The sequence below is a fragment of the Tachysurus vachellii genome, chromosome 7 (assembly GCF_030014155.1).
Source record: "Tachysurus vachellii isolate PV-2020 chromosome 7, HZAU_Pvac_v1, whole genome shotgun sequence".
Classification (NCBI taxonomy): Eukaryota; Metazoa; Chordata; class Actinopteri; order Siluriformes; family Bagridae; genus Tachysurus; species Tachysurus vachellii.
The window spans coordinates 2,126,914-2,147,423 of record NC_083466.1 but is presented as its reverse complement, the minus strand read 5'-3'; the positions used below and the strand labels follow the sequence as shown (position 1 = coordinate 2,147,423).

At 42.1% G+C, this 20,510-nt stretch overlaps 1 protein-coding gene across 1 annotated transcript; it reads right to left on the bottom strand.

Annotated features, from left to right (window-relative positions):
* Window positions 1-520: 520 nt before the first annotated feature.
* On the bottom strand, window positions 521-9,781 carry tbl1xr1b (TBL1X/Y related 1b). Its single transcript, XM_060873846.1, has 16 exons — window positions 9,535-9,781; window positions 7,185-7,248; window positions 6,873-6,973; window positions 6,245-6,390; window positions 5,908-6,115; window positions 5,288-5,420; window positions 5,043-5,184; window positions 3,922-3,985; window positions 3,594-3,691; window positions 3,444-3,504; window positions 3,243-3,364; window positions 3,057-3,131; window positions 2,758-2,885; window positions 2,510-2,675; window positions 2,319-2,420; window positions 521-2,049 (listed from the first exon to the last, which is right to left on the bottom strand). Exons 3-16 carry the CDS (start codon window positions 6,928-6,930, stop codon window positions 2,023-2,025), a joined length of 1,530 nt encoding a protein of 509 aa, XP_060729829.1. The 5' UTR covers window positions 6,931-6,973; window positions 7,185-7,248; window positions 9,535-9,781; the 3' UTR covers window positions 521-2,022.
* Window positions 9,782-20,510: the final 10,729 nt, after the last annotated feature.

The following is a 20,510-nucleotide window of genomic DNA, read 5'->3' as shown; positions in this document are numbered from 1 at the left end:
TACAGAAAATCCAGCACCAAATGAACCAATAAATCAGCATTGGTATATTTCATGTGTTTCAGGGTGAAGTTTTTCCTTTAAGGTAGAACACAACATTGGCTTTTAAAACAAAAGTGTTTGGCTGCTTTGCATGAATTGTGATGACAATATCCATCCCTATGTTTTACGGATTGTCCTCTAACAGAGATCATATTTCTTCTATGGGTTGTTTAACTCCTAGATGAAAGTAAAAATGACTCATAAATGACACTATTATCAAAATATATTTTATTCTGGACTTTTTTTTTCTCCATGTGATCTGACTTAAAAAAAAATAAAATAAAAAAAAATCACAAAAAGTCAAATCAAGAATTTGAGCAGGAGGAAGAAAAAGTAAAAAAAAAAAAAAAACAAGGAGGGAATATTTTAGGTCGAAAATGACAAAGTGAAAGGGAGAAAAAAAAAAAAAAAAAACGTGGTTTGGATGAGTTGAACAGGTATTTATTTACATGGTCCACAATGTTTACGATATGCCCGTGTGTTTTTATTAGATTTTTTTTTTTTTTGCAATTTTTATTATTTTTTTTTTAGATATATTTTTACGCAGATGACTACAAATAAAGCAGAATTACAAAAAGATTCCAAAAAGAGTACAAAAAGACACGGCGAGGCGAGTGCCGAGACCGGAAAAGAAGGGTTCGCCGTAAAAAGCGTGCCTTTAAAACCAAAAACGTTATAAAATACCATTCCACTGTCATAGACAATATAATAAATAGGCGACTTTATGGTACAATCTATGTAGTATCGATAAGTTTAAGCAAGCATCAAAATACTCAAATCTCTTTACAAAATTTTAGCGACATTCTGGACGGAAAGAAAGAAAGAAAGAAAGAAAAAAAAAAAAAAAAAAAATCAGCAAATTTTGATTTGACAAAATAACGTGAAGCCGTAGTAGGAGATACTTAAAAAAAAAAAAATCTTATGCCACACGAGTTGGAAACTAGCATCCTGCGGAAGCTAGTTAACGTTCAAGTCAATACGAGAGAGATATTTTTGTCAAAAGGCATCCAGAATTAAGTGCTCGACAGATTTCTTTGCGTTGCGTCTATCTAAAGTGCAGGAAAGAAACGTCTTCGCCGTCCGTCCTTTTGCTTCTGGAGTTTTAAAAAAAAAATTATAATAATAATAATAATAATAATAATAATAATAAACTATGACTGCCTAATGGTATTTTATACAAGAAACTCGTGAGGAGATGGACGAGTATCGTCTTTTCCGCTGGATAAACACCGACGCATACGCGCAAATTCTATGTCATCATCAGAGCTGTACTTGAGATAATCCAAAAAAAACAAACAAAAACAAAACTACATGATGTTAGTACACGAAACGAATTTATACTCTGATTCAGATCATTCGTACATGACCACTAATCGATCATCGACGGAGCCGAACCGTTTACCGTCACAGCTAGCTAAAGATACGAAAGATCGGATACAAACATCGTCTCGGACGTTAATTTCGTTAAGCGTCTTAGGGAAAAAGTTGCTTGTAATTTTGTCTGCAGGTCGTACTCTACCCTTTAATAGCTTGTGTATAAAATATCGTAGAGTCGAAACGGTCATCCTGCACGATTGTTTGTCGAGCCATAACGTTGCATAGCTGGTATAAATCGATAAGCCGTTCATTACGCTGAATCGGTATCGCTGACCTAACGGCTTTTGCCAGACAGATCAAGTTCTAAGGATGTCAATGTTTAAAAAAAAAAAAATATATACACACACACACAAAAAAAAAAAAATTAAACCGCTTCAGGTTCAGTGTTATCAGGACGCTTTCTGGTGCTCACACGTCACCAAGGAAGTGAATCGACTTTTGGAATGGCGGATAAAGGGGAAGTGAATATAAAGAAAAGTTGTTGAGACGTGGGCGATTTATTAGTCGTGTATCCCGTCTGGGAATATATAAGAGTTCATGTGGAGAGTCTGTGGATTTGGCGAGGTGCACGTTTCTTTGTCGATGCACGGCGTCCCCTTGGCAGAGTCATTTCCGCAAGTCTAATACGCAAACCTGAAAGACAGAGAAGCAACTGCGAGTTAAACCGTGATCTGTTACTGATCCTGAGTCATCCAGGCGTTATTCCGTAACTTGGATGTAAATATAGCAGCAAAAACTTTGCAGCAAAGTCCATCAGCACTTGATGAAATGGAGAGACACTCCTGCGTTAACTTGCAGTGGACTGAACACTAACTTCTGTGTAGAGAGAGGACTGCCATATGACAGGGTAATAATCAGAAGAAGAAGATTGTGTGTGATTACAATAAGGGGAATAAACGTACCGATCCGTCTGACGCACTAGCTCCGACTTTATCCCCGGTGGAGTTCCAACACACCTCGAAGATCCCACCTGTCCCTCTGTAGCTGTTTACTAGGGCGCCACTCTGTGGGCACATGTGGAAATACATGGTCAGAAAATCAAATAAGAATTAGCCTGAAATCAAGAGAGCTGTGCTCATGTTGTCATGGTTACCTGCGTGTTCCAGATGTGCACACATTTATCGAAGGAGCCGCTGGCGAGGTGGCGGCCGTCTGGGCTGAAAGCGACGCTGTAGACGGGCTCCTGGTGTCGTGTCAGCGTGTGTACGCAGACGCCACGTTCGGCGTCCCACAGTCGCACCGTGGAGTCAAATGACGCGCTGCAGGTTCCGGGTACAAGCTTAGACACGTGCAGTAGTACGATAGAAATGCTTTGCGATTTCATGTGTCACGAGTGTGTACCTGGCCAGCATGAGATTGGCGTTGGGGTTGTTGGTTCCAGGTCCGGTGGGACTCCATTTGATGGTGTAAATCTCTTTGCTGTGGGCCTGGAGGTCGTGAACGCACGTGTCCTGCTTCATACTCCAAAGCTGTACAGAAACACAATCACACAGTGTTACAGAGACTGATCCAGAGAACAGAAACGTGGCACATAAAGCGCTGAGAAGCGACTGTGTGTGACGAGTTAGAAAGATTACACACAGAACGGATCAGAAGGATAAAACTAAAATGGCGTGTTATTAATAGTGCTTCCATGTCACCTTTAGCGTCATATCGTCTGAGCAGGACGCCAGGAGGCTGCCGGTCGGATCCCACTTAATTGCGTTCACTTCGTTCTACAAAAGCGAGCGCATGAATCAAATAACGTGCGTTAATACGTACAGTTTACTTTAAAAAAAAAAAAAAGAAAGAAAGAAAGAAAGGAAAAAGCCATAAAAAAGCTTTACCGTGTGACCCTGGAATGTCTTGACTGGTCGATCCTGTCCTAGTTTACACACATGGATGCACATGTCTGTGCTGCAGGAAGCGAAGGTGTTATTGCTCTGCCAGTCCACGTCAAGAGCTGGAGCTACACACACCGAGTCAGGTCTTTCACGTTAATTTGTTAACCATTGAAAAATTTCAATCTAATCCGTGAAGCAGCTTACCTGAGTGGAATGGAAACTGCTGCTTGGCCTCTCCGGTGTGTGCATCCCAAATAATTGTGGTCTGAAAGGAAAACACGTACAGTATGTTTTCTTACAGTACACACAGCATCCAATCATTTGGAACTCGGCGCTCGGAGAAAACAGAGTTACCTTATCGACACCAGCGCTGAGGATAAAGTTGCCTTTCTTGTTCCACTTGAGAGCAAATATAGGTCCCTTGTGTTGGCCTAAAGTACTGGCAAGGTTCCCTAAGAGGATGTATGAGGTTTATTATAGAGCAATAGGACAAAACCTCAGTGATGCTGGAGTGTGTGACAGCATCGAGAAACGGAGGTTTAACAATAAGGATAAAATTACAACCGACGTAAAGAATAAAAAAAAAAACCTCCCAAAGTGATATTTTCAGAAAGGTTACTAATAAACTGACTCTGTGTAGCTTAAAGTAGACCTGGTGTAGAGCAGAGAAATAGAGATGTACCATCTTTAGTCCATATTCTGGCAAAACCGTCGTAGGAGCCGGTGGCTAGCAGTGAACCTTCACTCTGGAGAGAGAGAGAGAGAGAGAGAGAGAGAGAGAGAGAGAGAGAGAGAGAGAGAGAGACCAATTATAATACAGTGTAAGAGAGAGACAGATGCAGAGGGGAGAAATACAGAGAGAGAGAGAGAGAGAGAGAGAGATGCAGAGAAAGAGACAGTGAAAGAGAGCGATACAGAGGAGAGAGATGCAGAAAGAGAGACAGACACTAGGGGGTAAAGAGAGACAGAGAGAGAGACAGAGAGCGAGAGGGAGCGAGAGAGAGAGACAAAGGAGACAGATGCAGAAAGAGATGGTGAGAGAGAGAGAAAGACGGTGAGAGAGAGATAGAGGAGAGAGAGACTGTGAGAGATACAGAGGAGAGAGATGCAGAAAGAGAGGGTGAGAGAGAGATACAGAGGAGAGAGAGACGATGAGAGAGAGAGAGATACAGAGAAGAGACGGTGAGAGAGAGATACAGAGGAGGTGAGAGAGAGATACAGAGGAGAGCGAGAGAGAGATACAGAGGAGAGCGAGAGAGAGATACAGAGGAGAGCGAGAGAGAGATACAGAGGAGAGCGAGAGAGATACAGAGGAGAGCGAGAGAGACGGTGAAAGAGAGATACAGATGAGAGAGAGATGCAGAAAGAGACGGTGAGAGAGAGACTGTGTGAGTGAGAGCGATACAGAGGAGAGAGAGAGACGATGTGAGAGAGAGATACAGAGGAGAGAGAGAGACTATGTGAGAGAGAGATACAGAGGAGAGAGAGAGACGGTGAGAGAGCGATACAGAGGAGAGAGAGATGCAGAAAGAGAGATGAAGGCAGGACACAGACAGTTAATAAGAAACAGATTAATGATTATCTGGCACGGTGTGTGACTTAAGTGTGAGGTGGAGCTTGAGAAAAGCACGACATTTGGTCCGTTTCCAGCAAATACGAATGACTTCAACTTCCATTAACTTAAGTTTTTTTTTTTTTTTTTAATGTGACAATTATTCTCTCTAATGACATGGCTCCTTTTCCTCTTCTAGAAATATCAGGGATAGACAAGTGGAGCTGCTTGTGCTGTGGTGCGTCTCTCACATTCCAGTCCAGTGAGGTGACGTCTTTGTTGCTCGGCACGTCTTGGCCTCCTTCACGGATGCAATGGCGCAGCACCAGCTGGGTGGAGCCTCCTGTGCTGCACTCGCTCAGGTTCCAGATCCTCGCCGTCGAGTCTCCGGACCTGAAAACACAAACGCACACGGAGTGAGAACACACTTTAGCGCCGACACAAAGTGATCGTGGATCGCGGCCGCTGAGCGACTTTTGTCTAAATCGTGACCGACCCTGAAGCGAGCAAGTCGCTGACCGGATTCCAGGCGCAGATGAACACCTCGGACTCGTGTCCACGCAGCACCATGGCCTTATGGGCCGGGATCTCCACCGCCCGGTCCACCTCCATCATGTCCGAATGGTGGTCTGCCAGGAACGAGAGAAACTCTTAAGACATCATCGTACACAGCAGCAAGCAACAAAGTGACAGATTTTCTATAGACAAATCCAACGGATTTGCGATTCCTCTGACTAATCCCACCGTCAGCATGGTCCTCGGACCCCCTGCATGTACTTCCTGTTTACCGACCGTCACGCAAATGTTTGTTTCGTCTTAACCTCCATCCAAATATTAAATAAAATCGACAAGAAGGACGAGCAAGAAGTCGCTTTCGCAAGCACGAATGCAGGAGCAGAAATGATTAAAACGCTGAGCTTTAGCACCACCATCAGGACCTGAGTAGAGACGAGGGAGAACCTGCGTCCTTGTGCCGAATCTCATGTCCCTACATTCTATTAATTAAGCCCAAAACCAGGAGACTCCAGTGCTTTGTAGATTCTCATTGAGGTCAGGATCAGGAGCTATTTTCAAACACGTCTCCTGAGCTTTACTTCCCCATACAGTATCTCTTACTAGATAAGATGTGCGTTCCGTTCTCCTCTCCATTCGCAGCGCTCTCTCCGTTCTTGGCGCCGCTCGCCGTCCCCGGTGCGGCCTGCTGCTGCTGCTGCTGTGCCAGCTTGTCACGATACACCTGCTGGCGCGTCTGCACCACATCAGGCATCACGGCGTCGATCAGGGACAGAGACTCGATCGGGCGGCCGTCGAAGAGCGTGCCATCCTGAGGACGTAGAGTAAAAGGTTACGTGCCGTGCTGCTAATCTTCTGAGTAGGTAAAGCATTAACTCTATTGTCTATTAACCAAAAAGTAAAGAGATGGGATTAGTGCATCTGCATCTTACACACTCACCTCGTTGATGCTGACCTCGGCCTCGACGTACTGAAGGCCCTTCTGGATGATTGAGATGAGCGCTGCAGGGGGGACGAGCGCACCGTTGATGTTCGACTGGCTGATGTGGCTCTCTATGCCAAACGTGAACGCTGAGTGAGAGAATCCTGCAGAGATGAAGAAATTGTGTTCATTCGTTAAATCATTTAACATGTTTGTTTTAGGGGAATAAGTGCTGATTTAGAGCCAGATATGTGTGCGTGTGTGTGTGTGTGTGTTGGGGGGCACGGTGGCTTAGTGGTTAGCACGTTCGCCTCACACCTCCATGGTTGGGGGTTCGATTCCCGCCTCCACCTTGTGTATGTGGAGTTTGCATGTTCTCCCCGTGCCTCGGGGGTTTCCTCCGGGTACTCCGGTTTCCTCCCCCGGTCCAAAGACATGCATGGTAGGTTGATTAGCATCTCTGGAAAATTGTCCGTAGTGTGTGATTGTGTGAGTGAATGAGAGTGTGTGTGTGTGTGCCCTGTGATGGGTTGGCACTCCGTCCAGGGTGTATCCTGCCTTGATGCCCAATGACGCCTGAGGTAGTTCGGATAAGCGGTAGAAAATGAGTGAGTGAGTGTGTGTGTGTTGTTCTTATCCCTCTTACCCGACTCCTGTAGATATCTGTACACCAGGAAGTTGACCTCATCGCTGCTTATGCTCATTTTGGATCCTGGCTAAACCAAGACGTCAGGGCAAGAGAGAAGCCTGTGGGAGAAAGAGAGGGAAAAATAATCATGCGAAAAAATATGCATATAAAACCAGCAAATACAAACGACCGGCTTCTACACCAGCAAAAAAAATATTTTGTAATATACGGCATTAAAACGATCTCAACCGTTTGTTCGTTTCTTGTGTTTAAAACGCTTTAGTGTTTACATCAACAATTAAACCCGCTACGGCGGCGTGTTAAACTTACCATGAGATCGAACGTTGGATCAGACGCTCACACACGTGCGATCCATCAGGAAGCGAGGAGGAACCTGAGATAATTTTAAAAAAGAAATTAATAGTTAAAGTTAAATACATAAACTTGAGAAAGAGAAATATTGCGCATTGTAAAATAAGACGACATCTTCAATAAGACTAAAATCATGACAGTGGCCTTTACATAAAGGGCACGAGATCAAACAATAAATAAATAAATAAATAAATACAACAGCACTGAGGCATTTTAACGGTTTATCATATTACAGCTCAAACTCCCTAAACATTTGCTGAGTCAGTGACGAGCCGATATGAACAGCTACGCGAGTCTAATCACGTGTTCGGAAACGGAATAACACGGGCTTTCAGACAGAGAAGGAAAGACAGATCTTAGAAAAGGACATGATGGATAATGAGGAAGAGAGCGAAAGAAAGGACTAGGGTGGATATGTATCATGGAAGGAAAGAAAAAGAAAGAAAGAAAGGAAGAATTTGGGAAAAGAAGGGTTAGGCAGCAGACAGAAGGAGACGGAAGCAGATGAAGGAAAAAGACAAGTTGTGTGATGGACAAAAGTGGAGAAAAGGATGGAGGAGGAAGCGATGAACGGGAAAGTCAGAATAAACAGAAAAAGAGAGCAGTGAGGGAGAGAGAGAGAAACAGACAACTAAAGAAAAAAAAGTGAGGCTTTGGAAACAGGAGAGAAACAGAAAGAGAGCGAACAAAATCGAATCCAGAGAGAGAAAGAGAGAGACACAGAGAGAGAGAGACGCACACACACAGAGAGAGAGACACAGAGAGAGACAGTGAGAGACAGAGAGAGACAGAGAGAGAGAGAGACAGTGAGACACAGAGACAGACACAGAGAGAGAGAGACGCACACACACACAGAGAGAGACACAGAGAGAGACAGTGAGAGACAGTGAGAGACAGAGACAGTGAGACACAGAGACAGACACAGAGACACAAAGAGAGAGACAGTGAGATACAGAGAGACACACAGAGACAAAGAGAAATACACAGAGAGAGAGAGACGCACGCACGCACACACACACACACAGAGACAGTGAGACACAGAGAGACACACAGAGACAAAGAGAAATACACAGAGAGAGAGAGAGACGCACGCACGCACACACAGAGACAGTGAGACACAGAGAGACACACAGAGACAGCGAGACAAAGAGAGAGAGAGACACACACAGAGAGAAAGAGAGAGACAGAGATGGGGAGAGAGGCAGAGAGAGAGACACAGAGAGAGAGAGAGAGAGAGAGAGAAAGAGATTAACAACTAAAAGGTGACGAGAGGAAAAATAAATACACACACAAAAAAAAACAACAACAAGATGATGCTGAAGGACGCGTCGCAAATCAGTCCGTGTTGGGTAGAAAGTGTTCAACACGTGCAGTGACACGCACTGTAAACCAAGTGCACTTGAATACGGGACATGGAGCGAATTGGGACACGACCACTGTGGAAATTATACTATACTATATATATATATATATAACTGATAGAAATTTCGAGAACACTTATGAAGTTAGCTCTCTCTCTCTCACTCACACACACACACACACAGGAGATAACTTAGCCGGCAAAAGACGCAGTTAGCTTCGCTGTTTATCTATTAACATCCAATTGTTTACTGTTTTGCATTATGATGCTTATAAATAAGTACATTAATATTTACTTCACAGTCGCACGTTAAACAAGATGCGAACAGCTAGTCAGGTAGCTAGCTAACTAGCAAAAAAAAGAGCCCACTAGCTAATGCTAGGCTAAATCCCAATCCTATAAAACTGTAAGTGTAGTTCACTACAAACTTTTTAACTGATCTCAAACTGAACTTCATTGTTGAGCCAGTTAAAATATTATTAAAATGTTCTTTTTAATATGAGGGGGGGAAAAAATAAACATCCCCCATCCCCCCATTTACTACATACATAGACACACGCTACGGCTCGGTCCTATTCGTCTCCTCACTTCACTACATAGGGAAGAAAAACTAAAATGGCGCCAACGAGGAATGTAGTGCACTTCACATCCTAATCCACGCCATTTAGGACGCGGCCCAAAAGCTACAAGCTCTCGTGCACATGCTACGGCTAGTTAGCACACAAGTGAAGCTTTCAATGTGACCCGCTGCTAAGTTTAGACGCCACTAAACAACCTCCACGGTCAAAGGCACGGTGTCTAAAAATAAAGCCGTAAACATTCCAAGTGTAAATGCGCAACAATGGTGCACAATATAACACACAATCATAGCGGCTAATCGCTAGCTAGCCGCTGACGCTAGCTAACGTTTAGGCCTCGCGCACTTTGTGCTAACTCGAAAGTGCTTACGTTGAAATCCCGGTTTTTAATCCAGACGTCGCGCGCGAGCTCGTTTGTTTGCGTTTCTCTTAAATTCCAGCAGCGCGCTTTGTTTGCTCGCGCGGGGATAATGAACGCGTCGCGGTTTAATACGTGTAATAAGGAGTAATGAGACTTTTCAGAAAAGTCGTACGGAGCAAAAGCTAGTCGGCTCAGAGGAAGCAAAACCGACGTCACAGACTCGGTGACCTTCCGGGCGCAAATGAGGCGGAAACGCGCGCGCGCGAACCTGTGCTGTGCTGCCCTGCGTGTGTGTGTGTAGCGTGGCAGAATATAGTGTGTGTGTGTGTGTGTGTGTGTGTGTGTGTGTAGCGTGGCAGAATATAGTGTGTGTGTATGTGTAGCGTGGCAGAATAGTGTGTGTGTGTGTGTGTGTGCACGGTGACGGTACTGTTCACACCTACTAGTTATTTAACACAACAGTATGGACTGATTATTATTATGAATATATCACAATATATGACCCAGTTATTCCCGCCCACTGTATCTATAGTAACCCACAGGAAACCACTTAAAAATAAACTACATCTTTACTCATTATTGATGAATTTATACTAAAACGAGATTCAGTTCTGCGTTTATTTTTGTGAATTAGGAGTTTTAGAAAAAAAATTGTATTCTCATTTTCCCTGGCTGGTCACTTATTGGCTCCGCCTACTATCCTCGGATTTGTGTCTATTCGATAAAAAGAATAGATCATTCATTTTCTACCGCTTATCTGAACTACCTCGGGTCACGGGGAGCCTGTGCCTATCTCAGGCGTCATCGGGCATCAAGGCAGGATACACCCTGGATGGAGTGCCAACCCATCACAGGGCACACACACACACACACACGCTCTCATTCACTCACGCAATACGGACAATTTTCCAGAGATGCCAATCAACCTACCATGCATGTCTTTGGACCGGGGGAGGAAACCGGAGTACCCGGAGGAAACCCCCGAGGCACGGGGAGAACATGCAAACTCCACACACACAAGGTGGAGGCGGGAATCGAACCCCCAACCCTGGAGGTGTGAGGCGAACGTGCTAACCACTAAGACACCGTGACCCCTTAGAATAGATTAATGAATTAATTTAATTTAAATTAATGAATTAATTTATTTATTTTAAATTCTGCCAATTTTACTCTTATGCTTCAAACTATTCTTTTTTAATTATTATTAATAACTGTTAATTATTAAAATTAAATAAACACTTTTTCAACAACAGGTTGTTTTTATTAATAATTAATAAACAGCACAATACAAAAAATATAAACAGTTATTCTAATTATTCTGTACAGTTATACATCAGAAATCCTTACATAGTTGTTACTATAGAAACGATGACATTACCTACGATAGAGAGAGAGAGAGAGAGAGAGAGAGAGAGAGAGAGAGAGAGACACTGTGTGTGACAGAGAGTCAGATAGAGATTTAGAGAGATAGAGAGGGAGAGAGAGAGTCAGAGAGAGAGATTGAGAGAGAGAGACAGAGAGAGAGAGACAGACAGACAGAGACAGAGAGAGAGAGAGAGAGAGAGAGAGAGAGAGACAGTGTGTGTGACAGAGAGTCAGATAGAGATTTAGAGAGATAGAGAGGGAGAGAGAGAGTCAGAGAGAGAGATTGAGAGAGAGAGACAGAGAGAGAGAGAGACAGACAGACAGAGACAGAGAGAGAGAGAGAGAGAGAGAGAGAGACAGTGTGTGTGACAGAGAGTCAGATAGAGATTTAGAGAGATAGAGAGGGAGAGAGAGAGTCAGAGAGAGAGATTGAGAGAGAGAGACAGAGAGAGAGAGACAGAGAGAGACAGAGAGAGAGAGACAGACAGACAGAGAGAGAGGCAGAGACAGAGAGAGACAGAGAGAGAGAGAGTCAGAGAGAGTGTGTGACAGAGAGTCAGAGAGAGAGATTGAGAGAGAGAGACAGAGAGAGACAGAGAGACAGAGAGCGACAGAGAGAGAGAGAGAGTCAGAGAGAGAGATTGAGAGAGAGACAGAGAGCGACAGAGAGACAGAGAGCGACAGAGAGAGAGAGAGACAGAGAGAGAGATTGAGAGAGAGACAGAGAGAGACAGAGAGACAGAGAGCGACAGAGAGAGAGAGACAGAGAGAGAGAGAGAGACAGAGAGAGAGAGATTGATCATTAACCCTCTCAGCTCAGCTCTCAGGAAATTCCGTGTTTAGTTTTATTCACAAACACAAGGCTTCACGTCAACATGCTCGGGAAAATGACACATCTCTCTTTGGGTAAAAGATGAGAATGATTTGCAGAAATAGAAGCGCAGCAGGAGGCTGATGTGTGTTGTGACAAGTCTACAATCTCCCACACTTTAGTCCTTATTTTAAATGCGAGTGCAGAAAATGTGGCTCAGCAGGGAGCCTTGTGTGTGCTCGTGTAACACACACACACACACACACACACACACACACACAGACAGACAGACAGACAGACAGACACTCACACACACAGACAGACACACACACACACACACAGACGACACATACACAGACAGACACACACACAAAGACAGACAGACACACACAGACAGACACACACACACACACACAGACAGACACACACACACAGACAGAGACACACAGGCACAGACACACACACACAGACACACACAGACAGACACACACACACACACACACAGACAAACACAGACAGACAGACAGACACACACACAGACAGACACACACACACACAGACGACACACACACAGACAGACAGACACACACACACATAGACAGACACACACACACACAGAGACACACACAGGCACAGACACACACACAGACACACAGGCACAGTCACACACAGACACACAGGCACAGACACACACACAGACAGACAGACGCACACACAGAGACACACACAGGCACAGACACACACACAGACACACAGGCACAGTCACACACAGACACACAGGCACAGTCACACACAGACAGACACACACAGGCACAGACACACACACACAGACACACACAGACACACACAGACAGACACACACACAGACACACACACAGACACACACAGACAGACACACAGGCACAGACACACAGACAGACACACACACACAGACACACACACACACACACACACACACACACACACACACACACACAAACACTGTTTAAGCCTACGTGATGCTGTTTTATATTCTCATTGTCTTGTATTTTTAAAACCCAACTGGCTATCAATCAAAATGCTTTTCAAATTATAAACAAAGGAAAAGAGAAAAATGTTATGAAAAGAATGTTATTCCCGGCTTTACATTAATTGATTAAAAAAAAAAAATAGATTTATATATTAGTATTTTTCATTTCAAGAGATGCAGCATGTGTAAAAGTACCATTTCTGGTGATTTGGTCATTATTTACAATGATGCAAAAACAACATATTGTTTATACTGTTTGTTAATTTTTTATTGTTTGTGTACTTTTTGTATTTTTACAACTATAATTATTATTTTATTATATTATTTTATATATGTTTTATTTTATTTTTGTTTGTTATATTTATTCGTCTTTATTTTATTATTTATTTTATAAATTATTATTATTATTGTATTATTTATTATTAGTAGTATTTTATAAATATGACAATGTAGAAATTATAATACAGAACATATTTTGTGATCCAACAGCGCCCCTCAGTGGTGGGATGTGGAAACAACCGTTATTTCACCACAAAACGATCTACAGTATGTTCACACGTGTTTATTAACATTTAAGCACAATATTCTACTTCTTTAAGATATTATTTTTATATAAAACATTAATTCTTAACCCTTGTGAAGCCTGCTTCATTGCTATATTCCCATCGAAAATGTTTTACGGCATTTAAAAAGGTAGAAATATACAATCGTTCATCTCGATTGTATATCCTTTATAGCTTTAGTGTCAAGAGAGTTATCATGACTTTAAAAACCCTCAGAATATCATTTCATGTTAGCGTATATTAGCCAGTTAGCAAAAGGAAGATCATAAACATTTATAACTCTGACTTATTTATTCATTTTTTTCTCTAAAATTCTCTCAGGTTAGCTTATGTAAGCTAGCCATCTAGTATTAGCAGGAAAGTTTATAGACTTCTATGAACATGACATCCAGTCCACTTAGAAAGTCTCTCAGATTATCTTTTGTTAGCTACCAAGCATTTTATGAATTGTATGATCCCATCAGACTATCTTACGTTAGTTAGCTTGCTAGCAAAAGCATGGAAAATTGTAGATGTTTGCTAGCTAGCATAGGAAGGTATTGCCAGCAAGGAAGGTATTACTATTTCTATGAACAACTCCTCTAAAAAAATCTCTTCAGTTTTACTTGTGTTTAGCGAAGAAGCATTAGCAGGGAAGGTTATAGACCTCTATGAACAACATATCTAATCTAATCAGAATTTCACTCAGATTAGCGTATGTTAAGTAGCTAGCAAATATTAGCAGGGAAGATTATAGATAAGATATTTAACCCTGTCGGAAATCCTCTCAGGTTAGCATCTGTTAGCAAGGTGGCTAACTTTAACACCCGTTAGTGTCAACAAGTACGATTAGGCAAAATATAAGGCTCAAATCCTCCATTCGAGATGTTTAAGGTGAATAAAATGTTACATAAATACCAGCTGAGACGTAATGATTTGAGCGAGCTAAAATTCTCTGAAATTTGAGTTGAGATTCGAGTCCTGTGGTCATGTGATCCTCATCTCTCAGAGACTGTTAGCAGAGAAGATAAATGTAATATCTGCTTCCCAGTCAGTGATGTGCTTGGGGTTAAATATTGTAGATATAATATATAGTTAATAACACTGTGTGTGTGTGTGTGATGTTCATTTGCCAAAAGAAGATGCCTTCATGGTGCATCTGAACATCCTCCGCAGCTAAAACCTTTTTCTCTCAAGGAGAAAATAAGCGGGACTCGAGACCTCCGTTTCTGTGCACCTTTGAGTTCACAATCTGTCAGCTTTTTTCTTCTGAGGAAAGCCTGCTTTGACTCTAACTAAAGGCTTGATTATGATTTGTTGGTGAAGATGGTGATGGTAGTGAAGGACTCATCTATATGATTGCATGATGCTGTAACGCAGCCAGTGTGTGTGTGTGTGTGTGTGTGAAAGAGAAGCAGCGTACTGTGTGTGTGTGTATTCAGAGATTTCAGTAGAATCTTGCTCCATTAAGTCATTTGATAAATGGGAGCCCTCGCCTCCTTTTCACCACAGGAAGCCTAATGACTTCCCATTAGATTTCTGACTCTGATTACGTGGCACTAGTTCACTAGAGCGATTCCTGCTTTCGTCTACAGGTACCGCGCCAAGCTTGCACCTTGCAAACAACTCATGAGAACCATAAGATTTTAAGACGTATCGATCGACTGTATCTTTCTATCAGAGCAACTCATTTAATGGGACTTTACGAATCGAATTCTAATAACAAACAGATCTCCGATATGCTGAAGTATTTTGTAAGCCTTAGCGTATGTTACAGTAAGTAGCTAGCAAATATTAGCAGGGAAGATTATAGACAAATAAGGTGATGTTAAATAACATGAACATTTACGCAAGGTCTCCAGTCAAAAGGTAAAGTCGTCCCTACACGGCTAAGACTAAGGACAGCGGATATTATTCAACAAGCTGAAATGACAGCTGCTATAACGTAAGTGAGAACACGAATCGAACGCTTTTTGCAGATGTTGCACAATATAAATATATGTAAAGGATGACTGCGTGGTACATAGTTGTTGATCTTCCCTACATCGACGCACTTGCGAGTGTTTTATTCCTTAGACAATGTTTTTTTATTTATTTATTTTGTTGCTCGTACATTCTTTGCATACTTTCTGAGCGTCCTGATGAAGTTCTCTGCTAGCTCGGACATTAGAAACGATGCAGCTGCGAGCACTTTCCGGCACTGAAGGATGAAGGATCGATTCATCAGCCAGCGGACAGCGTGCCATTCACATGCCGCGCCGCCTCAACAGACAACGCTGAACCAGCAAAGAAATCCGGGTAGGAATCTTAAAAAGTGCTATAATTGCTGTAATGCTTCAATAATACACAGGGACTCGACATGACCGTGAAAATCACCAGTGTTAGGAGAGGACGTGTGTTAGCATTTAGACATTTCGATATAAAATGCTTAACGCGGTTGGAAATAAAGGTGTTTTACACTCAACGCTTATCTTTGCACAGAGATTATAAAAACCCTTCACGACTCTCCGCAGGGGGAAGAGAGCCGATTATGGAGGTTGACTTGGCGAGGAGGATTATTAGCTGCTAGCTTTGGATGGAGGGGATTTATTTAAGCAGACAGACCACATGCTGTGCATTTTTTTTTAAAACTGAGTGGCCTTCTCTTGAACCGACCAACAATATTGGTACGTCCAATTACAGTAGAAAGGAAAGAGAGAGACGAAATATGACGAGCCTTTTAGTTTTCTGGAACTTGTACTTAAGAGCTCAGAATATTTTCACAATTTTGGGTTTCCATGGACAATCAATCAATGTCATGTTTATCCATGTATTATTACCTCGCCCACATTTCCCATCGTTTAAACACGCAGCTCATACTAAAAGTATTGCGATTCTAATTCTTATACGAAATAACTATAAATACGCGGCATGAGGTGAGAAAAAAAAAATTCTTGAAAATTTTTTCTTAAGAAAAACCGTCTCAAATCGCACCTATTCCTTATAATGGCTTATTCTATGGGAATATCTGTAATTCTCACTCATCTGTCTAAAAGAAGGTATTAGCATTGAGTGAGAAGCCCAAGCTAGAATTTTGGGAGCTGTCAAGACAGATTTGTTTGACCAAACCAGAGAAACCAACTGAAGGTTGCTCCAAAAAAAAATATAGGAAAAAGTAATATTTGAAATACATAACTAGATTTGTAAAGTTCGTAGTGACAAACTTTGATGTTGGCTTTGAGGAGGCAAGTATTCGCAAAGGCCGGTGCTTTTTGGAGGCGAGTGGACATAAGGGACAGTGTTACTTTTGGAGGCAAGTGGACAGAAAGGTAGGGTGCCAAAACATTTGGAGGCAAGTGGAGACGAGCATGTGGCGTCATCAGAATACACGTGAGGAGGTTCCGCTCATTGTTCTGAGTGTTTTGATATGTCACATGTCCATGTTGTAAAAGTTTTTTGATTTTGCATATTTAGGGGGCGGGGCTGCGGCACAACCGGAAGGCCAGTCGGTACACCAGTTTAACAGTTTGTTCAGAGTATCACCCTAAAGGAGCTGGCCGAGTTTGGTGTAGATAGTTCGAAAGCTAGCCGAGTTATAAACCTCCAAAGTTTATAATGGGAGTCCTATGGGGAAAAAGGCCACTTTGAGACCCGGTACCGGAAGTACCGGTACTCGAGTCGCTTAGAAAAGTAATAGCAACAAACTTCAGACCAGTGTCTACAACATATCCGAATTTGGTGCGTGTGGCTCGAAAGCCCTAGGCCACATTAAATTTTATAAATTTTTGTCTAAGCTGAAATAGGAAAACAGAATGTTGGCTTCTACAAAGCGACATAATTATAGCCACATTTAATTTGTAGAACGCTCACAAAAAAACAGTTGGTTCATGTTATCACTTACGTACGTTATAGCAGCTACAAACGTTGATTCCCACCTCAGGCTCGCTCTTGAAGCTTCATTTGAAATACCGCTAAATCTTCAAAACACCCCTCCCCCCAACTTTAGCCTTTCGTTCGCCGAAAACGTAAACATATTTACATGTTTACGGCTCACGCCGGAGTCTCCTTTTTGTTTTTTACGAATGTGACGTACGTAAACGTCTCCCTTTCGTCGGCGTCCTTATTACTCTCCGCACGACATCATCCTGGCAGTGATCCATTCTTACACATTACCTTTTATTCCTCATGCCGAACCTTTTAAAACGAGCCCCCGTCGCTAATGCGTCGCTTAAATGTTCAGAGCGTTCAGCGTAATCATTAATGCTGTGTATACACAAGAGCAGGAAGCTTCATCCGTCTGTAAATTGATTAGCCGTCCTGAAAAGTGTGCTTAATTAACCGGGAGCGGGTCGCGTTATAAATATTAATGAGCTTGTTTTTGGAAAGTGCTCTGTTAGTGTCTGATAGCGGAGGATTAGCACTACAAAAGACAAAGCTGCTTTGTCATAAAAATGAATGCTGTACTTAAAGGGGAATTTAATGACACTGGACGAATAGGGATGGATCATTTGATAGAAGAGGACGAAGCAATCGCTCATGGTCAGAAATGTAAATATATATATTCTCTTCTGTACAGCATTGGAAATACTAAACCGCCTCCTGACGGCGTCTACGACCAAACTGTCCCAGGTAGATAGATACCGATGACTACATTCAAGATCATCAGATCTCAGGATCATGGGTAGTGTGATGACCTTTATATAAAGACCAGGTTGCTGAGAAGGGCAGAAAACGTGTTATGGAAGATATTTAACCTTCATAAAGACTATTTCTCAGAGTCATAAAATTTCCAGACGTATTTTTTCGAAGCATTTGTATAAGACGGTCTGTGAAATTGCCTCATGAATACATTTCAGCTAAGTCAGGGCTTAGATTAAGGAATTATAACACGATAATACTGTGTTGCTGGAAACAGGACATTTAGTCTTTTTATTGTTTTTCTTTCTGGAAAAACCCATCAACGGATCCTTAGGGTTACGAAGCTGCACACGTTCGTGTAAAGAGCTAAAGAGGTATATGAGAGTAAATCACATGGTGTGGAAGGAAGGTGCGTCTCAGTTATTCACAAATCTGACCTTAACTTAAGCCCTTTTTTTTTTTTTTTTTAGATCAAGGCATAGAGCAGAATTAATTAAGTCCATGTTTTCACCTCTGCCCTGTATCTACATACCCAAATCTGAACACTTTCCTTCTGTAATTATTGCCGTAACATTTGGATTTAACTCGCTGACTTTTTCACAAGGCTTTTGGAAACGTCCGCACTTTTATATATCGGCTTATGATGGAATGCGTTTATGGAAAAAGCATTCTGTTTTCTATGGATTTCTCCACAGGGCTTCTACATCCCGAAATGTCAGGAGGAGCACGCTGCTATTCCCGCCGTGATAATGAAACTTCTTAGAGACGTTTGCGGGAAAAAACGCAACGTCCCGTGATACTACAATCCCTCTGATCACCAGGCCAACTGTGTCCTGAGCCGATTATACGGGAGCAGCGCCATTTTCCTTGCTAGCAGGAGACATCCTGTTGGTCAAATTTACCCAGGACCTGAACGCATCAGCGAGCGCTTCGGATTTAATGTCCTGATAAATCAATATGGTCAAACGAATAGCATCAGTCATTCAGTCATGATAAAATATGGTCGAAAACATAATCTAGTTTATTGTACAGCATTTCAACAAGCTAACAAATTAAACACTTTTTATTCAAGAATATACTTTTAAAAAATTAAAATAAAATAAAAGTCTATCCGAACAGGAAGATAAACAGGCTGAAGCACTTTAGTGATACTGATAAGAAATCCAACATGGATTTTGAAAACAAGTAACAAAAATATTTTTATTTTTCAGTAGAAATTTGGAAAGTTAAAAAAAAAAAGACATATAATTAGCCGTTATTTGTCAATCTTTTGTCTTGTTAATGTTGAAACCACAGCAAAAGTCTGCCGAAAATGTCTAAAAATGTCTGCTTCAGTGATTACCAAAGACGTTAGAGTCATAGGCTCAAATTTAGCCAAACAAAAACAGCATAAAATGCAAAGCTCTAAACAACAAAATGGTGAAAAAACACCTCGTGACTACATCTTCCAGGAAAGCAGCTCAGCCACTGCAGTGTAACTCTCCCTTCATTTTTCTAAGGTGCCATTACTTTTGTCCTTTTGTTACTTTAGACTAACCAGTCTTATTCAGTTTCAATTTACAAATAATGATCATTTTGATAAATGATGCTCATTGTTATTAAAATATTAGATTAGGATTATTAGCTCCACATGAATTTAATGAACGATATGTATACAGTACATCAATATCATTTAGAGAAAGGTGGATCTTGAGACTTGATCATTCTCCCAGTTGTCAATTATTTCATAAATCTACTGAAACACTTCTAAACTGTCCCTCCAGGATTTCCCTATTTTGTGATTGCAGAATTCGGCTGAGACGCCTTCAGCCAAAGCTCTCTTCCATTCACGTGATGGAACATAAGTACAGCTCTCATAGAAAGTAATAAAGTGGTAGAAGTTTAATAGAAGAATCCTGTGTTTGCAGTTTTACCAATTCATTCATCTTCTACCGCTTATCCGAACTACCTCGGGTCACGGGGAGCCTGTGCCTATCTCAGGCGTCATCGGGTATCGCAGGATACACCCTGGACGGAGTGCCAACCCATCACAGGGCACACACACACACACTCATACACTACGGACAATTTTCCAGAGATGCCAATCAACCTACCATGCATGTCTTTGGACCGGGGGAGGAAACCGGAGTACCCGGAGGAAACCCCCGAGACACGGGGAGAACATGCAAACTCCACACACATAAGGCAGAGGCGGGAATCGAACCCCCAACCCTGGAGGTGTGAGGCGAACGTGCTAACCACTAAGCCACCGTGCCTCGCTTTTACCAATTCAAGTAGTTTAATTTTAAAACCCCAATTCAGTCCCTTTTGTACACAACACAATCACAATCACAAAAAAACTCCATGACATCCTGGAGGAACCGATAAAAGGGCTAAAAGTGTTGTAGCAGCCCTACAGCTCAGAACTGACTGACTAGCACTGCCACATTTCACTGTTTCAACATCTAAACCTCACTTAGCACCAAGCATCAAGGCACCCAAGGGTTCTACATAAAAGGTTTTATAGACATTAAAAGTTACTAAAAAGCATTTGGTTTCTTTGGTGTTGCTTCGGTTTGACTCCTTGATTCTGCCTCTTATGGCAAGTTGTGTTCATATTTCAGGATCGAGTGCTATTTTATATATTTTACATCCTGACATT